The 22992-nt window shown below is 41.3% G+C and overlaps 1 protein-coding gene across 1 annotated transcript in view; it reads right to left on the reverse strand.

The window, feature by feature from the left end:
* TBXAS1 (thromboxane A synthase 1) overlaps nucleotides 1-22992 on the reverse strand; it is a 226676-nt gene that overhangs the window by 44650 nt on the left and 159034 nt on the right. Inside the window, exon 9 of the mRNA XM_054282019.1 lies at nucleotides 19499-19807. Within this exon, the coding sequence (XP_054137994.1) occupies nucleotides 19499-19807 (309 nt within the window). The remainder of the gene's footprint in view (nucleotides 1-19498; nucleotides 19808-22992) is intronic.

The following is a 22992-nucleotide window of genomic DNA, read 5'->3' on the forward strand; positions in this document are numbered from 1 at the left end:
CAGCTGAGCTGTGGACTAGGCAGTGGAGGAAAAAAACCACATTCTAAGCTGAGAGGGAAAACTAGGCATTGCCACTGTCCCCCCTTCTGGTACCCCCAAATCCCCCACCTCAGGGTTCTGTAACTGGCCTTGATGAGACCCAACCGCAGCAGCCAGAGAGGAGCTCCCACGAGGGGCTGCAGAAGGAGCAGTGAGCAGCACTGACTGTCTGGAGTCAGCACCATGTCCTGCCGTACACAACGGAGAGACTTGCCACTAAAGAAGCACTGAAATATTTAATAATTCGAAACATTCAAGTGCGACAAAATTATCAATGAAACTAATTAAGAATCTTGAGATAATAAGCACTGATGACAAAATGTTCCACTCTAGTGCCTGCCATCAGGCAGTCAGGATTTATAATATCAGTCATTTATAAAGCTTATATATACCCTGAAGGATCTCAGTGCACTTTCAAAACATGTGCCTCCACATCCACGTAGCCCTGCTCCCCAAGGTGACTGAAACTACTCATGCATACCAAGCAAAGGTTCCCAATTAGGGGTGAGGACTTCAGATGATGACAACAGAAATGTGACTATAAACGACATGGTGAGCAGAGAAGCTGGGAAGAGCCAGCTGTGGTGTCTGCAGGGCCAGGTCCTGAGGTCTCAGCCAACCCAGCTCTATCACAGGCAACCAGAAGGGCAGGCCACAGGAAGGTGAGACAGCTGTGCACAGAGCAGACTCGGGGAGGAAGAAGGTCATGGGTTTGATAAAAAGAACAGGGCGCCAGCGTTTTATGCACTGGGATTTTTCAGCAATTTAGGACAGGAAGTGAACCGGTGTCAGGCGATCAACACTGCAGATGTGTCTTTAAGCAGCCAACATGTAAATGGGTTTTGGCAAAGATACCACAACTAACAGTCTTTTTTTTTTTTCCTTTTTTGTGAGAACTGCCATTTTTAGGTACAGTCAGAGAAATGTTGCCTTCTGCCTGCTACAAGCAGGTGTACAGATGTCGACAGCGAGTTCAGGCGAGTGCCAGGTACTCGAGATCATCACTGGGTATGTGAGCTGCTCACCCATCCCCAAGCTTTTGCAGGAGGCAGGTTCAATTTCCCTCTGAGATTTCCAACGAGCTGGCTCTCTAGCAGACCCTGTCTGTGGGCTGAACTGCTCAGCACAGCCTGATTTTTGTTTTGTGTTCGTTTCTAAGTTGAGGCACCTCGGGCAGGCCAGCTCCTGAGCGCGGTGGGTCGCTGTGAGTCAGTCCCAGGAGCTGCCCACCAGACAGGCACAGCTAATCTGGAATGACGCCTGGTAACTGCAACAGCTAATTTCAGACTCAAGGCACCAATTTCCCAGTCACTTTGTAGCTACACTCTGCTACCTAACGGGTTCTTTGCACAATTATCGCAACACTTAGTAAGTTATTCATTTCCGAGAGAGCTCAGAAGCCTTGTAAATTATTTTCACTTTAAAGAAAGCAGACATAATCTCCTCTGGAGGATGTAAATAGCAAAGTTTCTCACCCATATTTTGTTTATTATTAATGTTTGAGAAATAATATTATCTCATCATTAGTTAAAAAAATAACTTTAAAAGAAAAATGTAGCAAACAGGCAAGAATTTAAAACCCAGGTGCACATGCCATTGTGGCAATGGCATGCATCAGGCATAGGCAGTTTGAATATTTTATGCTTCATAATTTTTTTCTTAAATAATTAACTACCTTTAACTAGTGATTGTCCAGCCCTACCCCTGCTGTGGGTTTAACAGCTCTGAGTGTTCCTTTGGTGGTTCTGCTTCTCCCTGCTACAAATCCAGGCTGTCTACAAGCCCTGCTTGACTTTTAGGTTAGAGATCTGTTTCCTGCCTCATCCTGTAATGGATGTAAATCCATTTTCTACAGCTTTGCCCTCTGCAGTAGACTCAAACAGCTCCAGTTAAGATCTCTAGTGTTCACTGGCTGGACCAGCATTCAGTCCAGTATCTCTGAGCACAGTGGAGAACCCTGCTTGCTCCAGCTGGGGATGTGGGTTTATTTGATTCTCTGTTTGCCTCTTGCAGTGCAGAAACAAAGAGTTAAAATCCCATACCTTGGTTTGATTACTGCATTGCTGACAGAAATGCAGATTTGGATGAGAAGACAAGATGTACTGGGCCACTAAAGAGTTGTACCCTTTGGACAACTAATTGAAATTAAACCTGTTCTCCAAAAAGCTTAAAAAAAAATGTACTTCCAAAAATGATACCGAAAATTATCTATAATTATCATCTCATAGCATAGTCCAGTGTTGAAGGATATACAAGTGTACTTATATTTAGATGCATAAAGATGCACATGAGGGCTTGATAGTGTCTCCCAGTGCAAAAAATTTGCTTAGAATGCTTAGAATTTGTATATCTGCATGTGCACAGCAAGGGTCTAATGGCTACCACATTTCTCTGCAAAGTCTGAGTGTAAGTGGGATTAAAATCATTACTTCCTTAACCTGAAATGCTAAAAATGCAAAGGACAGTATTCAGATTTCTATTCAGTTTCAAGCAACCACTATAGTAATTAGCTTTGACTCGATAAAAGATCTGGTAACAATGTTTTCCTACAAAACAAAACCTTAACCCCCAACTTGAGCAACACTTCCCATCTATTTTCTCTTAGTGCATTTATAGAACTATAGAAACAGAGAATAAATACATCAGCAAAAAGATCTAACAATGCTTAGAAACACTTAACTGCAACAACTACAACACTTGAAACCTGAAGGGCACACTGAGCAAAACCAGGTCTGTAAAATAAGCTCAGTAAGATTTCACACTGGTGGAAAATTGCTTTTAGAATGCTCTATGCAATTCTAATACCCACATTTTTCCAAAGGATGTTAAAAACCCACAGGAGAACTTCTGAAAGCAGGCACACATCCCGTCCAATTTCTAAAAGAAATAAATAATTTTTTAAAATATAAATCATTTTAGGAACAAACAGTTTTAATACAAGAAAACACTAACAGGTGATCATTGTGGTTTACAGGTAATATCCTAATCTTTATTTTGGAGAAGGATAATTAACTTAGGAGAAGAGATTAAACAAAACTGTGCTAAATTCATGAGAAATGTTTGCCAGAAAGATTCAGGTAAGAGGGCAGGACATATTCCCAGCTATTTTTATGCAGGATGTCAGGACTGGTGGTGAGATGAACCCATACAGCAGCAATGGGGATCAAAACAGAGCCCAATTTCAAAGGTCACCAAACATTTAAAAAGTTCACATCTGAATGTTTTGGCCTGGATCTATCTGTGGTTTTTCTTGTAAAATCAGAGCTAGGAAAGAAAGCAGGACGTTCCCTTAGCACCAAGTCTCTGCGTCCTTGCATTGTTCTCTCATTTAAGTGCACTGCTAAGGCTCCACTGATAATAAAAGATTGATTTAAAAGACCATTCCACAGCCTAAGCAAACAGTGAGCCTGGCTAATGTTACATATCATATCCTCTTGTCATTTACTGCTACTCTGTGTGTTTACTGTGCCTCTCACTCCCCCTCAGTACCAGCCTGAGTGTGCAGCAGAGCAGCTGCTCCTCCGGGGTTGATGGCACAACTGCAGCTCTGAGCCCAGCAACAGAAGCCTCCTGATTGATTGTAAAAGCACAACCCTGCTCTCAGTTAGGCTCTGAACCAAAACAACCTCCTCCCAAGGCTTTGGGTCAAGTCTTTGCAGATTTCCTAAATGACAGGCACCTCCATGTCACAAGGTGAAACTTACCTCTGGTAAGACCCAAAATTTAATCACATTATCTGCATTCCTCTATCAAGGTTCCTACTTCAGTCCAAAAGAGATTATGAAAGTAGATGGTGTGAACAAAAAAAGAAAAAAAAATCCAAAAAATTGTATCCACTCCATCTTGAATTTCTATCAGAAAAGCTATTATTTTGCATGGATTACTTTTCTTATGGTAAATTCAGTACACAGCATGACAAAAACATCCATGCTCTTCCCATTAGTACAGGAGGAAAACTTAATGGAGTGTGTTATATTTTGCTTTGTCTTTCTCTTACCATTTTTTGAATAACTGGTCTTGCCTTGTGCTCCTAGCCAACATGATGAGAGTATTGTTCCTTTCCATCAAACAACTGGACTGTGAGAACAAAGAGGTGTGTTTTTGGAGCCTGATTCTCAGTTTCTCTAAGGTCCTACCAAGGCAGCAGAAACAGGCCTTAGCACAGTTGCAAGCCCTCTTTTGTAAAACATAACAGCAGAAATGAGGCAATGTTAACCCTGCTGCAGGTGAAGGATGAGGCTGATGTACACACACCTTGATGGTCTGTCTGTTCCCATTACAGGAACAGGAAAGAGAAAACAAATGTAAACTGAGAATCTGGCTTGGCAGTTACCCTGGATACAGTTTGTAGGATTTATATGTTTAATTAGGGCAAAAGGTAGAAACCTTCAGAGTCATATGAAAACAATATGTTAAGCAAGGTTTTGCCTAACATTTCTAGAACACCAGAACTTGCAACAATGGAACAAGAACAATTAAAAAGATTACTAAAGCATTTTGTTTTGCTTGTTCTTCTTGGGATCCTTTATTTTCAAGGATGTCAGGAAAGACATTTTATGCCACCTAATTAAAACAACTTGGGAGGGTTTTGGTTTTTTGGTTTTTTGTTGGTTTTTTTTATTATTTTTTAACAGATACACTGATTAATTAATACAAATAAGTCCTGTGTCTTTGGTTTTACACAATATTAGACTGCACAGCAACAAATTCCTAAAATTAATATGTATCATTTAATGAATTCACAGACAATACCTCTTTTTCCCCCCACTGCAGAGTGAAGAAGAATGCGCTTAATAGGGAGTACTCAAAGCACTCTTTAAAACATTTTGTGTTTCTGTCCTTGCAGAGGGTGATGCATGTGCATCCTTCAGTTTGTGCACATTAGTAGATCTGATGACTTTTGTATTTTGGATCTTTGATGAAAATCACTGTGTTTTCACTTATATCTATGGGGGAAACAGCAGATGATCTTGCAAAGAATTTCTTGTGGGACGTAAGTTAACCGGAATATATAAATACTATTCCACGAATTCTCTATGTCCTAAGACAAAACTTTTGAATTGTCTGTGCCTCCTGAAGAAACAGGACCATTAATATTACAGGACTTGTAGGTACTTTGAGAGGTTAATATTTATGTACCATTTGGATGTTAACAAATGAAAAGTGCTAAAATATCCTAGACTATTTAGAAAAGATACGGTATCTTTGCTCCTGCTGTGACAAGTCTGCTGTGCTAAAGTGGTACCAGCTTACCAAACCTAAAGAACAGAAAATCAGTGGTGTGACAGTTACTGCTCAGGTTAAACATTATTGAAACCTGTAGGTAAAGCAACCACTTGATTCTGTAATGGAGCTTATCTGCTTGTTATATTTATCCAGAGGGACTGGTCAGGAGGATTACAGCCCCTGTGCAAAGTGACTGGCAAGGTTTTGTGCACAGCACCTGTGGGCAGAGTGGTTTGTCAAGGCAGCGCTCTGCACAGAGCTGTGCGTTCAGGGAAGAAGTAAAACAATCAGAAAAGGAAAAAAAAAGGAGAAATGAAGCACCAGGCACCGTCTCAGTGCAGCAAACACAGTCTGGTGAGGGACTGCCACAGTCCAGGCTGCTCCATGGAGCTGTGAGAGCAGGAGCCACGTCCTGCTGCTGAGTTCCTGCTGGGATGGGCAAAAGGAGAGTGTGCACAGTCCTTGTAAAGAAGTAGGGTCACTTCAAAGATATTTGGCCCTAATCCAAACAACCCTGAAATTTCAGCCAGCAGCTCAGCTCACCCCAGGTGAGCAATGTAAACAGCCAGCAAATTATGACATGGCACAAAATCTGACAAATGTTGGCATCTTTCTCAGCTGCCAACATGGCCACATCCACAGAGGCGCGCCTTTCAGTAGGGGAGTTCAAATGCTCCTTTGGCAAGGGATAAAGCATGCCTGGTTTGCACCCAGATTGTGCATTTTGTCTCACACTGAGCTTGCTCAGACAACAGGCAGTATTTTAGGTAACTACTACTTCTTGCTCCTCAAATTTCCATAGAAAATTGTTGGCAGTCATGACTTTCTTATTACAGAAGGTATCAAACCCATACAAAAGTTTTAAATTAACGAGCTGTTGGGGAAAATCCGCAAAACACAACCTGTGACACTATCTGAAGACACCCATACAACTGGTGTCAAGCTGTGCCACTTAAAGCATGTTTTCAGCACCCACCTAAGACAGCCTGGCAGTGCATATTTGTGAATTTATCACAGGCAGGGAGTAAAATGCTTTTAAACATCATCGTATTTCCCCAGTGAATGTTCCTCCCAGCAGGGAGCTCTGCTGGCTGGTTTCTACCAGGCACGTTGAGCAAGATCACTTCTAAATAATAACTTCTCCCACAACTCGATTTCCTTGCCCTAAAGCCTGGTGACATGTATCTGAATACTGGATGCCAGCACCAAAAAGTACCCACAGCTCAAAGCAATATGTGCTGGAGCTGTTTGTGATGCTCTGGGTCTGGCAGAAAGCCAGCCTTGGGGTCAACACATTCAGAGACTTTGGAGGTAAAATCCAAGGAGTTTGAATATTTCTGGAACACACATCACAAGAAAAGCTGGTTGTGAAGATGTACTTTTCTAGAGTGGAAGGGAACAGCACAAAGCTGGGAGAGTGCTGTAATTCAACAAACTGCAAAAGAGTAAATGTGCCCTCCTCCCCAGAAAAACAGTCACCTTTGGGTGAAGGGGCATTCATACAGCCTGAAAATTGTGCAGTGAAATTCAAGTAACCCCTTGTGACTACTCCCCCATCTTCCCTGATGGTGAAACAACATCAGAGCTGTCTGCTGGTGGTGCTTAAATGCTTGTGTTTTTCACATTAGGGAGGCAGGAGTTTTGGACCCCCCGATTCCTATACTTACATACCTTTGGAAATTAGCATAAACATCTCAGCTGGCTACCAATGTGATTAAGATGTGCCTCCACTTTGCAATTTTTTCTTTGAAACAAAGCAAAGGCTTTCGTCTGTTAAGTGAAAATTCCCCAGTGGAAACCCCTCTCTCTTTCCCTCCCATTTCTGACCCCATACCGGGCACTTTAATCTAATTTTGGTTTGAGGTTTTAGAAGCTGAAGGCTGTTTCTGAAGATCACTGAGGGAAAAGAAATCACTGGGAGGAACACTACACTTTGAACTGAATGTCCCTGGCACAATGCATATTGGAAAAAGAAAGCACTAAGAACATTTCCCAATCAATGTAGCTGTATTTTTCACAACCAGTTAGAAGAAATGGAAACCTATGGTAAATAATGCTGCTTTGTAAAAGTCCAATTACCCTGAATGATAAATTGCCTAATTATTTCAGCTCTAGAATCTTTCCCAAGTTCTTTATCCTTTTTTTTTTTGTAGTCACTGTCTGCAGAACAAGAGCGTTTGACTGTTACTAATTAACAAGAGAGAAAGATGCAGGACATTTAGTAAATTCTCTTCTGTTTAAATCCATGTTACATTATTTTTCCTCACCAAAGGGGGAAAAAATGTAATAATTTATTTAAAAGCTGCTCTGATGGAGAAAATTTTTCTCCATGACTACTCTGTGATATTAAAACAGTCAGCTTTTGTTTTTTATGCTCTCTAGAATGCCAAAAGATTAAAGGCACAGCAAGGTTAGATTAGCACGTCGAAATTATCTGTAAAGTTCTCTACTTATCAAGCTATTAAATCTAAATTCATGACTGCACAAAATCATCTTCTTATTGTATCCTGAGTGCACATGAACTTGGATGAAACAAGTTCCAAAAAGATAAAGCTTTTAAAAGTGTTTTGTTCCAGTTCACTATGCATTGACTTTCTGACATCTTGTTTCTTCCTTTTTCCTTCATTTAGATCAACAACAGCAGCAAGGGTTTGTGGATAATAGCCCCATGTTCAAACTTTTTGACTTTTTGGCTTTCTCCTTTAAACTCAAAGTGTAGATAAGAGTATTGAAAAAGATATTCAAGTTTATTCAAAACCTCTATTGAAGAAGATCAAAATCATCTTATTGTATTACATTTTTAAACCTGATAGTATGTAAAGCATTAAAAAACAAACAAAACAATGAAATCTTTTTTCCCTCCTGCTTATTAACAGAGTCTTTTCTGAAATCCATTTTTTAAGATGTGTGTAAAAGCAGAATGTTTTACATATAAAATAATATCAATATTTTGTTGAATTCTGAAAGCACAGCTTCCATACAGGTGGAAAACACTGAGTCAATGGGGCCAAAGAGTGAACTGCTTGCACATCATGCCTTAACGAGCTATGCCTCACTGACAGCCAGGGAGGATAATTCCTTGGACTGAGAAAGTAATTGAGCTCTCAGTCTCACTGCATCTGAGCCCTGACTAAGGATGGTAAACATGCAAGCATCTATTTATCTACTCAGTCTTGGTTAAAAGCCCAGCATTCCAGCCCATATAAACAACTGGCATTTCTAGTGTAGAACAGTTTGAAGTCTCCCCTGACTGAGGCCCCAAATGCCCATCCCAGTGGCTACTGCAGCAGTGAAATTCCACTTCTGGCCTTACTGCATAGAAACCCTTGTGGGGCACTGACCAAAACATTCAAAACATGACCATGTTACACTGACATACAGGTTGGATTTTGTTGCTTCAAAGGATTTGATTTTGGAGAAGTCCCATAACTTCTGTCTTATGAAAATCAGACATCAAATTAGTTAGTAATAAGTAAGACTACAACCACAGACAGTTAACTTCAGCCTCTTCAGGCATCTTATTGGTAAGATCCCTTGGGAACAGGCTCCACAGGGAAGAGGGGTTACAAGGATCCCTTCCTCCAGGCTCAAGAATGATGCATCTGAACGAACAAGAAATTGTGCAAAGGGGGCAAGAGACCCACATGGATGAATATAGAACTCTTTTCATTTCTCAAGCAGAAAATATACAGGAGATCCAGGGTCAAGCCACTTAGAATGCATATAAAGAGGTTATCAAAGCAGAAATGAGACAAGGAAGGCCAAAGTCCATCTGGGGGCCAAAATTAAATCTGGCCAAGAACATCAAGGACAACAAGAAAGGTTTTTCAAATATATCAATAACAAAAGGAAAACAAAGGCAATAGGCATAAACTGATGCACAGGAAATGCCACCTGAATTTGAGGAAGAATTTCTTTACTGTGCAAGTGACCAGGTACTGGAACAGATTGCACAGAGAGGGTGTGGAGTCTTCCTCACTGGAGATATTCAAAAACCATCTGGACACAATCCTGTGCCACTTGCTCTAGGATGGTCCTGAGCACCCCCTGTGGTCCCTTCCAGCCTGACCCATTCAATAAATATTAGTGAAAAATTGTTCTGTGACACAGTAAAATATATTAACTGATTTGAAATGGAGCAGTCTTCAGACAGGATGTGTTTCCTACATTCCTTTGTGTTTTCCTGACTACTCCCTTTGCACCAATCTTTCAATCTGGTTAAGTGAGGAAATGTTCACTCATATCACTGGTGGAAGACCACCACATTTCTAGAGCAAGGGCACACCCAGAAACAACACCTTTCCTTTCTTTCCATGTTAAAAGAAAAGCATAAGATGAAGCAGGGCAAACAATACAAAAGCCAACTCACGCTGATTAAAAATAGCAAAATTATATTGTAAGAAACAGAAATTATTTAAATACATATGTTCTGCTAGGGTGGTAAAAAAGGGGGGGGGGGGAAGGGAGAAGAGGTCACAAGAAGTTCAGTCTACCAAAAAACTGCTTTACATAATCATGAAATGCAAACTAGTTTCCACTCCTTCTGGCACCAGCTCATTCAGCCTTCACTTCAAATGCTTATTGACAAATAAATGGACTGGTTGCTTCCTATTAATGCTTCCTAATTTATGTACACACCTGGAGGAAAAATTCCATTTTGACCTCACATTCATATAAGCTAAGATCATTTTTAAGCTATGAATATGATGAATACAATTTTAATTTCTTCTTGGTTGCTGCTGGGGATTTGCTGTTTCTTAATAAATTAAGCATGTGTTCTCCTCAGCTCAACTTTTGCACCTCATGCATTTAATACCTGCAATTCAGGAATTTGTGTGAAACTTCCAGATGAAAGACTTTCTTCTCTTCAGTCATCATTTATTCTCTCCCTCCTTCTCTCTCTCATGCAATCACAGGTGCACAAACAGGATTTATTTTATCTATGTTCCCCAATACTTCTCCTTCTCTTCCTTTGCCCATAGACTCATACAATGGTTTGGCTTGGAAAGGACCTTAAAGCTGATCTAATTCCAACCCCCCTGCCATCAGCAGGGAAATCTTCACTAGACCAGGCTGCTCAGAACTCCATGCAGCCTGGTCTTGAACACTTTCAGGGATGAGGCATCCACAGCTCTGGGCAACCTGTGCCAGTGCCTCTCCACCCTCACAGTAAATAATCTCACCTAAACCTACTCTCTTTCAGTTTAAAGCCATTGCCACTTGTCCTGTCACTACAGGTCCTTGTAGAACGTCCCATGGAAAATCCCTATCATGAAAGTGGCACTTGCTTTCAGAAATCTCAAGAGACACTCTTGTCCTTGCAAGGTAAAATACTATTAAAGCAAGATTTTACCCCTTGGTCTTGAAAGCCTCTCAGAAGCTGAGAGTTCAGTGGAGATTCCTGCAGCAGATGAAGATGCCAGGGCTGGGCCAACACCTTCATGCCCTGGAGAATTTGCCTTTCAGTCTGGGGACACAGAGGGGTCTCATCCCAAATGAATGTTAACTAACATACAGCTTGAAAATGCTTCTCTGCTTAGCTTAGTATCTAATATTTCCCAGGGGACAAGTTCCTGCCTGATGAATGCAATTGGCTGCTAATGCTGAGACACAGTCTGGGGTCCTGACACAGATGTCCAAAGCCACCTTCTCTCATTTTTAAGTTCTTTTAAGGCCCAGATGGTTTAGCTTTTCTAATTTTTTGCATTCAGGTTTTGCCTATTGATAGCTGTCTCTTTCTTTGCTAAGTATTTATGATACAGCAGCACATAACTTATGGAAACTTTCAGTGCCTAACTTCCATGACAAAACAAACAAAAAAATAGTATAATATCTTTCTCCTACTTCACATTGAAAAACTCCTGAGGGGAAGACAAGCTGCCCCTCAAAGAACAGGCACTTACACCTGTGAAGGCATCCCCATTCCTGAGAAATCATGGCACGTTCACCTCTTTTCCTACCACGTGGCTTGCCTGGTGAGAGAATGTCCCTCCCAATGTCATGGAGAGGAGCAGTGGTGATATCTTCTGTGGTTTAGCTTATCTCCTTGTTTCCTTCTACAAGGCTCAACTGCCCAGTGCAAAAATGTCATCTACCAATTCTTCCTGGGACTATGTTCCACCCTGCACCTTATGATGTTACCTATCTGCAGCTAAAAGGTTAACACTGATATGAATATAAAAATTTATTTGACATGGCTTTGATATTTAGCTTACTTTATTCCTGAAGGAAGCTAATCACCATATACAGGGGCAGTTGGGAGATGAATCCTGAAGAAAATTGTAACAAGTTTCTTGCTCAGCAGTGGTATTTTTTCCTTAAATTAAAAGCAAATACACTCTTTTCTCCATAAAATCCTGAAATGTAAGGGGGGAAAGGAGGGGGACAAGGAATAGCAAGACATGGAAGATGCATCCATTTACTTTCTTTTTAATCAAATCTGTCTAATCACATTTAAAGCGCTGCGTTATTAACATCTTTGCCATTAAATGTTCCATGTCAGTAGAAAAATTTATTCTTTAACATGAACCCTGCAGCAGTGATAGTGGGTCAATTATTATGAGGATGGCAAAATACCAAGAAAATTCAGGGGTGAAAATGAGTATCTGTCTAGCATACATTACCTGAGACTCAGTTTTGCTCAAGAATAGCAATAAGGCAGAGCCACTGAGCAACATGAAACATTGCAAGCAAAAGACAAATTAGTCTTCATGGACAAGTGACTGATAGGCCTGAACAAATGGAAAAATAAAAGGCTTTTTTTTCCTCTCTTTCCTCTTTTTTTCTTTTTCTTGGGTGAAAAGGGGTAAATGAACTCTGCAGTGTCAACAACAACACGAAGTTCTTTGAAATAAAGGAATATTAATCATCTCAACAACAACTCATTCCAGGCCACATAGAAACACCTATTCTCAGCTGTGAAAAGGATTTTCCTAGGAAAGAAGTAAGGTTTGGACAAGTCAAGGAAGAAGTACAATGTCAAGATATAACTAGGGTTTGAAACGTGGAATTTGTTCCTATAAGCTAAGAGTAGACTTTCCAAAATAGCAAAGCCAAACCATTCCTAAAAGATACCCAGACTTACCAATTGATCAACTCAACTCTTTGCATATCATAAACAGACTGACTCTCAAGAAAGGCTTTACTGTCTTTGAAAGTCTTTATCTCCTTTGGAGACCAGGCATCTGTTGATATAGTATAAGAACTACAAACACGAGGCAAGCAAGGAGAATTGCTCTCATGCAGCTCCTGGCTGCTCATGCTTCAGCCAAAGGGTGACTGTGGCTGCCCTACAAAGCACAGGAACAAGCAACATGGATCTTCCAGACAGGCCTCCAGGGCACCTTCCCTGCTGGGAGGCTGCCTGGGGTGGAAAGCAGCCTGTGCAAAGAGATATCTTCTAAGGCTTTCACAGTGAGAAAACTGAGCCCAAGCTTTTCCACCTCAGTACCTGCTCCCAGCATTTGAGCCTGGGAACAGGTTTGGAGCAAAGTGGACAAACACTTGGCAAGATTGGACTCAAGGCTTTTCTCATGATACCTCTCTTTATACAGCAGAGACTCAAGATGTAGAGATAACAAAGCCCTGAGTCTCAAAGGTGCTTAAGTGGCTGACATTCCTTATGAGTTAGAAGTCAAAATAATCTCTGTCCAAGAGAAGTGACTTTGGGTCTCTTGAGTCCAAAGCTTGCATTTCAAATCAATATATTCTAGATACTTACAGCAGAGGAGAAATGTGGGGAAAGGCTTGTTGTCTTCTCCTAACTTAGCAACCTTTGACTGGTATGCACAGAAGCACCATGGGATAAGATAAATAACTGATTTCAGACATTGAGCAACTGCATGAAGATCTGCAGAAATAGAACCTAACAGTACTCAGTCTCTACAAGTTTAAAAGCATTTCTCTATTTGATTAAAAAAAAAACAAGTGCTGACAGCTGACATTCGTAAATGATGGGAGGCTCTGCAACACTTTCTTAAACAAATAGAGCAATCAAAGAGTGTCATTTCATTCAAGAGAATAAACAGCAACAACAACCAATACAGTTTGTGCTTCCTGGTTCTGTATGTTTTGTGTGTGTATGTGTATGCATGTATAACAGCAACTCTCTTCTGTAGACTTTTTTTCTGTACACTATTTACAATTCAGTCTCCCTTGATAAATGCAAGCCTTCACTGTCAGCAATATTTCCTCAGTGAAGCTCAGTCTCTGTAGTTGGGAGCTTCTGAGAGCACAAAGCCTTGAGATACTGCATGAAAGGCACCAAACTCATGCAAATCGTTGTAGTAATTCCCTGACAGTGACATCTCTCTGACTTTCACCTCTCATTTCCACTAATGCTCAAAGAAAACCGGCTGTGCTACCAAGGAGACTCTCTGCATAGACTGCCTAAAAATCTAAAGCACTCAATCAGGCACAGAAACACCATAAAAATGGTCTTACCTCTCTCTGCTCTAGAAATTTTATGGGAAGGGAAAATTTTGAAATGGCAAAATCCCTTTTCAAGAAGACATCTCCATTAGACTGCAGAGGTATTAGTGAAAGAGCTTTTCAGTGTGAAGAACAGAATCATAAGCCAGCGTAAAGTTCAGTACAATTCCACTCAAGCCAGCGAAGACAATAACTCCAGATGAGCAAGTGCCACACCCAGTATGATGAATTACAGCCCCAAAATTATCGATCACAAATGAGGAGTTTATGCATCAGTTCAGTTCAACCTGGGCTATTCACAACTCACTACACAGAGCAGTTAAAAAGGAATTAATCAGTATTGTTTCATAAACAAAACTATGGATTGCAATGACTTTGGAGTAGCATCATTCAATATTTTTGACATGAAAGTACAGATGAAACAGTGTGGTCAATATTTTCAATAAAACCTATTGAAAATATTCCTGGGTCCTAAAGCTATACAAAACCAAGTCTTTATAGGAACAGGAAGATGTCTTCATATCAAAGAAAAATCTCCAAGTCTCCATTTAAATAGAGAGACAGTATAGCAAGACCTTGAAGTTTCTTTAAACTTTACAATCTCTAGACAGAGGTGAAAATGTTGGTAACTCACACCACCAGCACTGAATTGTTACACTAGTACTTTGTGTGGATAGGAAATTTGATGGAGTAGAGACATGCTGTGTCTTATCCTATTCTTCATTCCCCTCACACTGATGTTTCTAAATGTCATATCAAGCAGTGATAAGTAAGAGTAGTACAAAGCTTTTTTAAAATAGAATGGAAACACTGTTAGTCTTGCAGCCTCCAATGGATGTTTTATGGTAATAGCTGCTCTTTCATGTATTCACTTTTATTTACTTCTCCTGACTCCTGTGCTCTCCCTCACCTTTGTCAGGGCTCCTGCAAGTATTCCTAGGCATCAGCAGCAAGGAGCAGTGAGCTGCTACTCTGTCCTTCACCAGACCTGAAGCCTCACATATCAGTGCAGCAACACATCTCAGGTTCTGTAATGCTCAGTGCAACTTTTTCCCTGTGGTTCTTTAAGTAATGTCATGTTTTTACAGATATGAGCTAAAAATCCCCCAAAATTGTAGCACCAAGTCTACCCATTAGTTAATGCAAGGCTTGGCTGTTTATTACTGAGAATAGGCAGTAAATTATTCCTGAAGGTGAGATTAGAATTCAGGGATCTCTTTCTCCAGGCTTCTCTATGCTCTGCACCATCAGGTATGGATTTCTTTATTGCACGGAAACAGAGAAGATCATTCTCATACCTCTTTTGCCCTCCTTAGCTGCCCCAAGCATGCTGGCTTTTCCCCCTCAAGAAAATGACCTAGTTTCACTGGTTTAACCTGAGGTGTTTACTTTGCAACAGATCAGGAGCACATACCTACAGCCACTCACCACATTCCACCTCAGGGTAACAAAAAACTTCTTATGAGAAGTCAGCTTGGTCACCTATGCTTTTGCACTCTGTTTTGTGACATACTCTTCCTGTCTAAAATTGTGCAGTCCAGTAAAACAACAACACAAAAAAAAATATAATTGTGAATGATTCAGGCTTGAGAGCAGGGACAAGGAAGGGAGAGAGATTTTAGCATTTTTAAATGCTAAAATGGGAATAGAGGAAAAAAGAGAGGCCTCACATTAAGGGAATCCCCAGCATGGAAGATGTGATTTTTCATGCCCTAAGCTCTGAGGCTTAGGACAAAACACACAGAGCAGCTCAGAGCACACAGTGGCACTCAGAAGCAAGTGTTCATATGCTCAAAATGAATGTGTGTGCTCCAGGCTTTCTATGGTTTTGCTAAGCACACACACACAGACAAACAAAAATCAACTTGTTTTTACAATAATATAATCAGTCACATGTGCAAAAACTGTTCCTAAATATTTCTTGTGAAGGGCTCTTTAAAACCTCTGCACAGGGATCATTTTTGACTGAAAAAGGTAGTTGAAGACCATGGGTGCATTCTTTCTCACTTGGTGAATGTGGATAAAAAACATCTCTTTCACAACTGTATAGCCTCTAACAGTTCAGGGATGGTTAGCCACAAACGTTGTAAAAATAATCTGGTCTTGAAATAGCAACCTTTCTCTTTTTTTCCCCCATGTCCTCCCTTACTGGTACATACCAGGCTTGCTTCTCAGCTGATGCATATCACCATACCTGTACTAATACCAAACATGCACCAGTTTAACCCATCTGAGGATCTGACCCCTCTCTGCTGTCCCAGATCTGTGGTCTCTGCAGAAAGCAATATTATTTTATGCAGACACAGAGGTAGGCGTCCTGCCCCCACTAGTTCCTATTTAACTCTCTTTTCATCTTGTTTATTTTGCTTTCATGGTATCAAAGCAAGCTGCACACCCAGCAACAAGCTTGCAGCAAATAGGTGCATCTTATTTTTAGCAGATTGCCCTTCACAGGGCACACACTACACTCCCAAGGGATTTATGAAGAGGGTCAGGTCAAAGTCTTTATAATTTGAATTTCTATTTGTGTGTTAGAAGAATTATGCTTGTCTTTTCCAGGACAGTTGGAACACACACAGGGATTCAAAAGTAGTATGGGAAGATACAGTGTGTGGTGACAAGTAATCACCATTCAGTATTTTGTGTCTCTGCTTCCCCAGAGATGAAAAGTTCTGCATGCCCTTTCCCTACACCCTAAAGACCCAGACAGAGGTGAGGGGGCAATGTCCTGTCCTTACAATAACAGAGTCCAGGGGCTTCTCCTGCCTGCCAGACTCTAAAATAGGACAGGTGCCTCTTCTCACTTTGAGGCAAAGAGACACCATGAAGCCTCAGCACTGAGCTGTCAGTCAAGAAAAGACCTAAAATGTCCTTTAGCAAGTAGATGAGGCTGGTCCTCGAAGTAAAAAGAAAAAGATGACAACCCACGACTCACTCAGACACTGTTTTCTGATGACACCTGCCTGGAAGTGCCATCTCCACAGGCTGTGTGGAAGAGATTGGCAGCGAGACCTCCCAAGACAGCTCTGAAACAAACTTGGCTGGACACAACAGAGCAGGATAACATGGTCCTGTCTCCTCTGGGTATCTGGCTGCCAGGACTGGGACTAGACACTTGCAGCACCTAGCTTGGTGTTTCTGCACCACACTGCAGCAGCCTGCACCACGCCTGCCCAGGGATCTCTAACACAACATTCTCAGCTTTCTCCACCCCCTTTATGCTCTCCCAACGTACCACTGTGCAAGACAGACAAATTAAAATCTCAGCAAAGGCAGGGTTGTCTTCAAGTACAACACCCTGAGCCACCAAAATATTGCTGTATGCCCAGATGGCCCAACCTTGCTCCATTACTGGCCATTACAAGGTCATCATGCTTTGTGTTTTTGACTGGTATGCCAAAAAGCTGGAGCTGTGCCTGTCATTTATAGCACCTTTTCTCAGATGGCTCTCACACGTCTTTATAAACTTTGGTAAATGAGTATATAAATCACTCTGTCCACCACCAAAGTACAATCATCTCTGGGATGATACACAGCAGCTGCTGTAAAATCAGACTGCAGCTCCACTCCACAGATTAGGGCAATAAAACATGCTGCATCGGCCAGCTGAAATGGATGGAGGACAGAAGGGGGACGAGGTAGAGGACATTTTGCAGTTATAATTACCTGAGTATAAATTTGGCTGAAGAGGGTACTGTGTTGAATACTTGCATATCTGCAAATCAAAACAGTCTTCCACTACATGTCAAAACAATCTGACTGTACCATTCCCCATGTTTTGGCCTTCTAAAGCCCTTCCTTTGTGAAAATTGCAGAGCACCTTGATCAGAGCAAAGCTCATGTGCTGAGTACAAGCAATAACCTAATCAAATTTCTTAGCAACTGACTTGATAACTAACTGAGCCTGTAGCTTCTGTGTCCCTCCCTTCCTCTCTCTTGCATGACAACTGAACACAGCATCTATATATACCCAGTTCTAAAATAGCTCTGCTCCCGTAACTTGCAAACCGTTCACATAGATCTCATTTTCTAGGCTAAAAGTAGTTAATTGCAGTCACTGAGGGGACTGAACTGCTGCACCCTTTCCCTTATTCTGGGATGGGCTCCTTGGGCAGTGTATTGTCCCCTCCTGCCCCCCTGCCAATCGTGAACTGTTTATAAAAGGAAATCTTTTGAGGGATGGGGCTGCACAGATCAGATCTACAAATTTCCTGTTATCAAGGACTGCAGATGAATCATTATCCTTCTCTCCCTCTCTTCTCCTTGGCCATATATGCACCATCTAAAGTTAAACCTGACAACTCAGAAAGTACAGGAAATTTACTTGAAAGGTTCTTCCAATCAATATGTGACATGGGACAGCATGGCTTGGGATGAGGATACCAGTTTGAGTTGAGCCTCATACAGACTTTGTACAGAGCAGAAATTAATTTGAGTGCAAACACTCTGCATTGACTAGGGAAACTGCCACAAGTGTCCCTAGCTTCATAAATCCTCCTAGATAGTGCAAAAGCTGAAATTATTAGCAAAATATTAATAGAGAACCAAGAGAGTCAAGAATTAGGCATTTGAATTGGATTATTATTGAAATATTACTAATATTGATTATTATTGAAACATTACTAATAGTGAATGGCAGCTCAGTCAGACCATACACAAGCCAGGGTCCATTTCGTTCTCCAGCTTGAACCAGACTCACACCCACATGTGAACCTCTTGCACTGACTCACACTGCAGTCTCCAAGTGCACAGCAAGGGCTCCTTTAACTGGAACTGGACCAGACCAGCTGCTAAGGGAAATTTGTTACACACAGAGCTAGCCTTTAATACCCCAGAATAAACTACTGAGGTGCTTAGAGAGTGTACCCAGCAGCCCCCACTAGCAGCTGTGCTGGATGATGAGTCTTTGCCTAAAGGAGGACACTTTTTGTCCATGTAGACATGGCCATATGCCTGGGCTTCCTATGTGGAACATCCTTAAGGAACCAGCCAGACAATGATTGATTGCACTCAGATTTCTACACACTTTCATGGAAATGTTTACTATTTCACATGTCCATTTACAGAAAGATGTCATATGAATGATATCACACACCCATCCTGTAGGATAGCTCTCCCAGCAATTCCCCTTTGGTTTCCTAGGCTGTCAGCTTTCAGGAACTGATGAGGAGATTAACCATATTTTCCTTGGGGCTGCATAGTAGGGGGTTCTGTGTGCAACTCTGGCCCCAGCATTACCCAGTAAACTGCCCATACCCCAGGCCAAGTTGCACCTTCACACCTTGGCAGGCCTTAAGGAAGTCAGCTGAACTCACCAGACATAAGGGCACAATTAGGCCTGCCATGTATGAATGAAACAAGTAAATAACTCCAGCTCCTGGAAACAAAAATGCCCTTGGCAAATACAGATAGTGGAGAAGTCATTTGAACACATATAAGAGAATTTGATACCATTATTTTTTTAAGCTTAAACATATATTCTGCTGCTAGAAGAAAAAAAAAAAAAAGAACATTTAAAACAAGACTTTGAAGTTTAGGATTTGTAAGGACACTATTTATGCTCCCACAAAGACCAGTAAATAAAATTGACCACAAAAACAGTAGAAACACTTGTACAAGAGGAAAAAAATAGATACGTGTAGTTTTAGAGCCTGACAACAGCTGGTTGATTTCAATAATGTAAAATATTTTTTAAAGGTTAAGCATTCACCATGACACAAATGTTCTAGGCCATCTCTTGTGTTGATACATTTCCATTGCCTTGCTCCCTGCACAAAGCCCCAGAGCAGCACATCATACTCACATGTTTTGCAGAGAACTCATCGACCTCCCGCAGCACCTTCTCCTGGCACTCCGGGTTGGTGGCCAGCAAGTAGGTGGCAAAGGACAGCGTGCTCGTGGTGGTCTCGTAGCCAGCAATCAGGAACAAGAAAGCTTGGCCTGCTATCTCATCCTCTGTCAGCATCTTCTGAGCCTTTTCAGATGGGGCTGTGCCAGCCAGAGGCGCCTCATCCTGTCTGGGAGCAGCAGATGGGCTGAGCACAGCCGAGCACCCGGCTGCCATGGCTGAGTCACAGGCGTCAAGCATCCACTGGAGAAAATCTCTGCGCCTCTGCAGAACAAGAAACATGAGGGATGGGTCACAGAGCAATGCCTTCCATGGGGGATGGAAGCAGAGAGCTACTTCCTATTTATAGTGCATGCTTGGCTCCTACAGAATGGCCACCAGCCTTTCAGTGAATGAGGAGGCTTCTGTAAATCAGCTGGAAATGCCATAACTAACAGCCTGTCATTGCTTTCTTCCCAGTGAGGTGAGACTGATCTGCCCCCAATTCACAAGAGGTATGTTATGTACCCTCCACAGAGCACTGCTAATGGCCAACTCTTTTATACTTAGGCTGAGATCTTGGCAATTGCTGGGAATCAGGGGACTGACATAGACACGGTACATGCAGGCCCCATGTGCACCTCCAGATGGAGGCAGCACAAATCATGCTTGGAGGAGCTGGTCCATCTGCTTGGATGCACCACCCTCATTTGTTCTTATGGTCCAAAGCTTGGAATTCACCACCTAAGTTTAGGGTTGCATTACTTTCTATGCTAGCTTAGTGTGACAGGGCTGAAATGTAATCTCAGTAAATCAGGACATCTTTTTATGAGAAAGTACAGTTATGAACACTTGTTACAAGATAGTCTTTTTTAAACAATTCTTAAAGAAGATATTTGCAGAACCATATTAAAACTGTCAACATTCCACTACCATAAAACCTGTTTGGGCAGTTTGTTTTTGCAAAATGCCCACTGAATGATCCTACTGTTATGAGAACTGTTTCTTTCACACTTATTTCTGACACAGAAGCCCTAATAAACAGACCTATGGCCAAGAGTGAGCTGACTCCCAACCAGTGTGGCCAGCAAGCTTGATTAGGCTTTGAAATATAACCCAAAAGGTTTGAATTGACTTTTGCGAGTGGGCATAATAGAATTGTGCTGAACCTAAGCCATAAGACTGTGTGATTGATTTTCAATTCCTCAAATACCAACAGAATACATGATAGCTCAAGGACTTAGAAGTGACTGCAGTGCGAGAACATGACAACTTGGGCAGTGGGATGGACAAAAGAAGGGACCAAGTTTTTCTTCAAAAGAAAAGAATATGCTGTAAACTGTATTTTTCTGTTAAAAATTAATCATTTGAATGATTTCTTGGATCTGATGTTTGAGAGATAAAGTAGAAAAAAAAAGGGCCAGAGAAAAGGGCAGGCAAACAAGATAAGAGTAAGGAAGAAGTAATTAATTATAAATGTCAGACAACTTAATCAGATTATTTATTTTTCACATGACATGGGAAAAGAGAGAATAAGACAAGAAAACAGGAGAAATACTCAGTGTCCTGTGCTTAGCTCTGCTGCCAACAAACTGTTCTGATCGATCTACAGGCAGAGAGGAATGGTTATTTTGGGGTTTGAACAACACAAGGGATTGGCACCAGTCCTCTTTAACAGCTCCTTCCCTCCACCCTAGAGAACCCTTCCATTGTGCACCTTGTACCCAGTGAGCATCTTGCACCCTGGTACACCCAAAAATCAATGCTCCAGATAGCAGCCAGTGCCTGCTGAAGGACTCTGCACATTCACCAGTCAGACTGAATCACCTCCAAGGCAAGGGAGATGTGCTTTTCCACCAGTAGGTGAAGGCACACAAAAAACCATTACAGACATTGTGCTCTGCAAATGAGCTACAGCTCTGAAAACACTTCCTTGTGCCTAGACTGAGGCACAATTCCCACCAGCATGATAGGATACCTCTGCTCCATTATGTTCCTGTAGATTGGAGGAAGTAAGACTTCATGCAGACTTCAGCTGTGAATAGCTCAAAATCTTGTTTAATTTTTCTGGCAAGGAAAAGTTTGTTCTCATCCTGAGAGTTCATGTATTGCACGACTCAGAGTCCAACTCTTTGGCATAGCCTGTGCTTCAGGGATTTCCCTGATAGATATTTTTCTATGAGGCCATTTTTAAAATTGAAAAAACCAAGCAAACAAGGAAAAAAGAAAGCAAACCAAACCAACCAAAAAACAAAAGAGAAAAAAACCCCACCACCACCAAAAAAACCCCCACCAAACAAACCAAAAAACAGAAAGCCACGAGAGTCCAGTTCCAGTGTGTTCATTAGTGTGTGGATAAACCAATTCAAAGTAGCAATGAACCACATCTGTGGAGACAGTCTCTCTATCTGCAAGACTAGCCACCATCACCTAAACTATCTTCATAACATAAAAATGTATAATTACATTCCTATTCAGTGGAATTGTAGCACTGTAGCCTCCTGCAGCTCAAAAGGTGTAACATTTGCTATGGTTCTGCATCCATCCTTCTCTACTGTGAATTTCCTTGTAAACAAACTCATTGCCCTCTAAGGGTTTTCTGTTCCCAGTCAGGAGCTGTTAGATGAGCCTGGTCTCATATTTAGACAATACACTCTCTGGAGACCCTGTAAGATGTTTCTCCAGCCTTAAACAAAATCAGGTCCTGGCCTTATACAAAGCATCGGGTTATTGCTGTGATAGCAAAGTAATAATCATAATGACTACTGAATAAAATTTCATTCATGAGAATTTTTGCTGAAAGCAAACTTAATGAATACCAGCCCGAGTGAATATTCCCAGGAATGTGCTCTGAAATGCCTCTCTGGCCATTTTGAGGAGCTCTTTTTATTACTCACGTAATATATTTGGTTAGGAATTTAAAAGCTTGTCTTGTTGCAGAATCTGTCTTTAAGGTCATCCTATCCAGAAAAAACTGGATACCTGATCTGTGCCATGTAACTTGCTCTCAGGTGAGCAGGGGTTGCTAAGAGCAATGGCTTCATAAACAAACCTTGCAAAAACAACATTCATTTGTAAAAACAACTTGAATAATAGTGTAATAGTGGGGGGGGGGGGGGAAGCGTAACATTTGAGAGAAGCAAGCTTTCTTCCATGATAATTTTACACAGTGGAAGGAGCTATATTTCAGCAAAGCTTCTCTTCCTTATGCTTCGTTCTGCTTTACTTTAGGCATCAGTATAGAGTGCCACATAAAAAAATCGTCCTCAACCCAAGCGAGAGAAAAGATTTCCAGGGTTATAACAAGTCATAATGAAACATATTTTTTTCCGCGCCATCAGGATGGAAAAATTGCTCTGATTCCAAAACCCAACAATGGCAATAGAGACAAATACTAACATAAACCCAAATATAATTGGATTGTTAAGAGCTAGAAATAAGGAAAAAGCATCTCATGAAAATTCACAGAG

This window comes from Melozone crissalis, unplaced genomic scaffold (assembly GCF_028551555.1).
Source record: "Melozone crissalis strain CALT ecotype California unplaced genomic scaffold, PUWL_Pcris_2 ptg000033l_1, whole genome shotgun sequence".
In the NCBI taxonomy this organism is placed as follows: domain Eukaryota; kingdom Metazoa; phylum Chordata; class Aves; order Passeriformes; family Passerellidae; genus Melozone; species Melozone crissalis.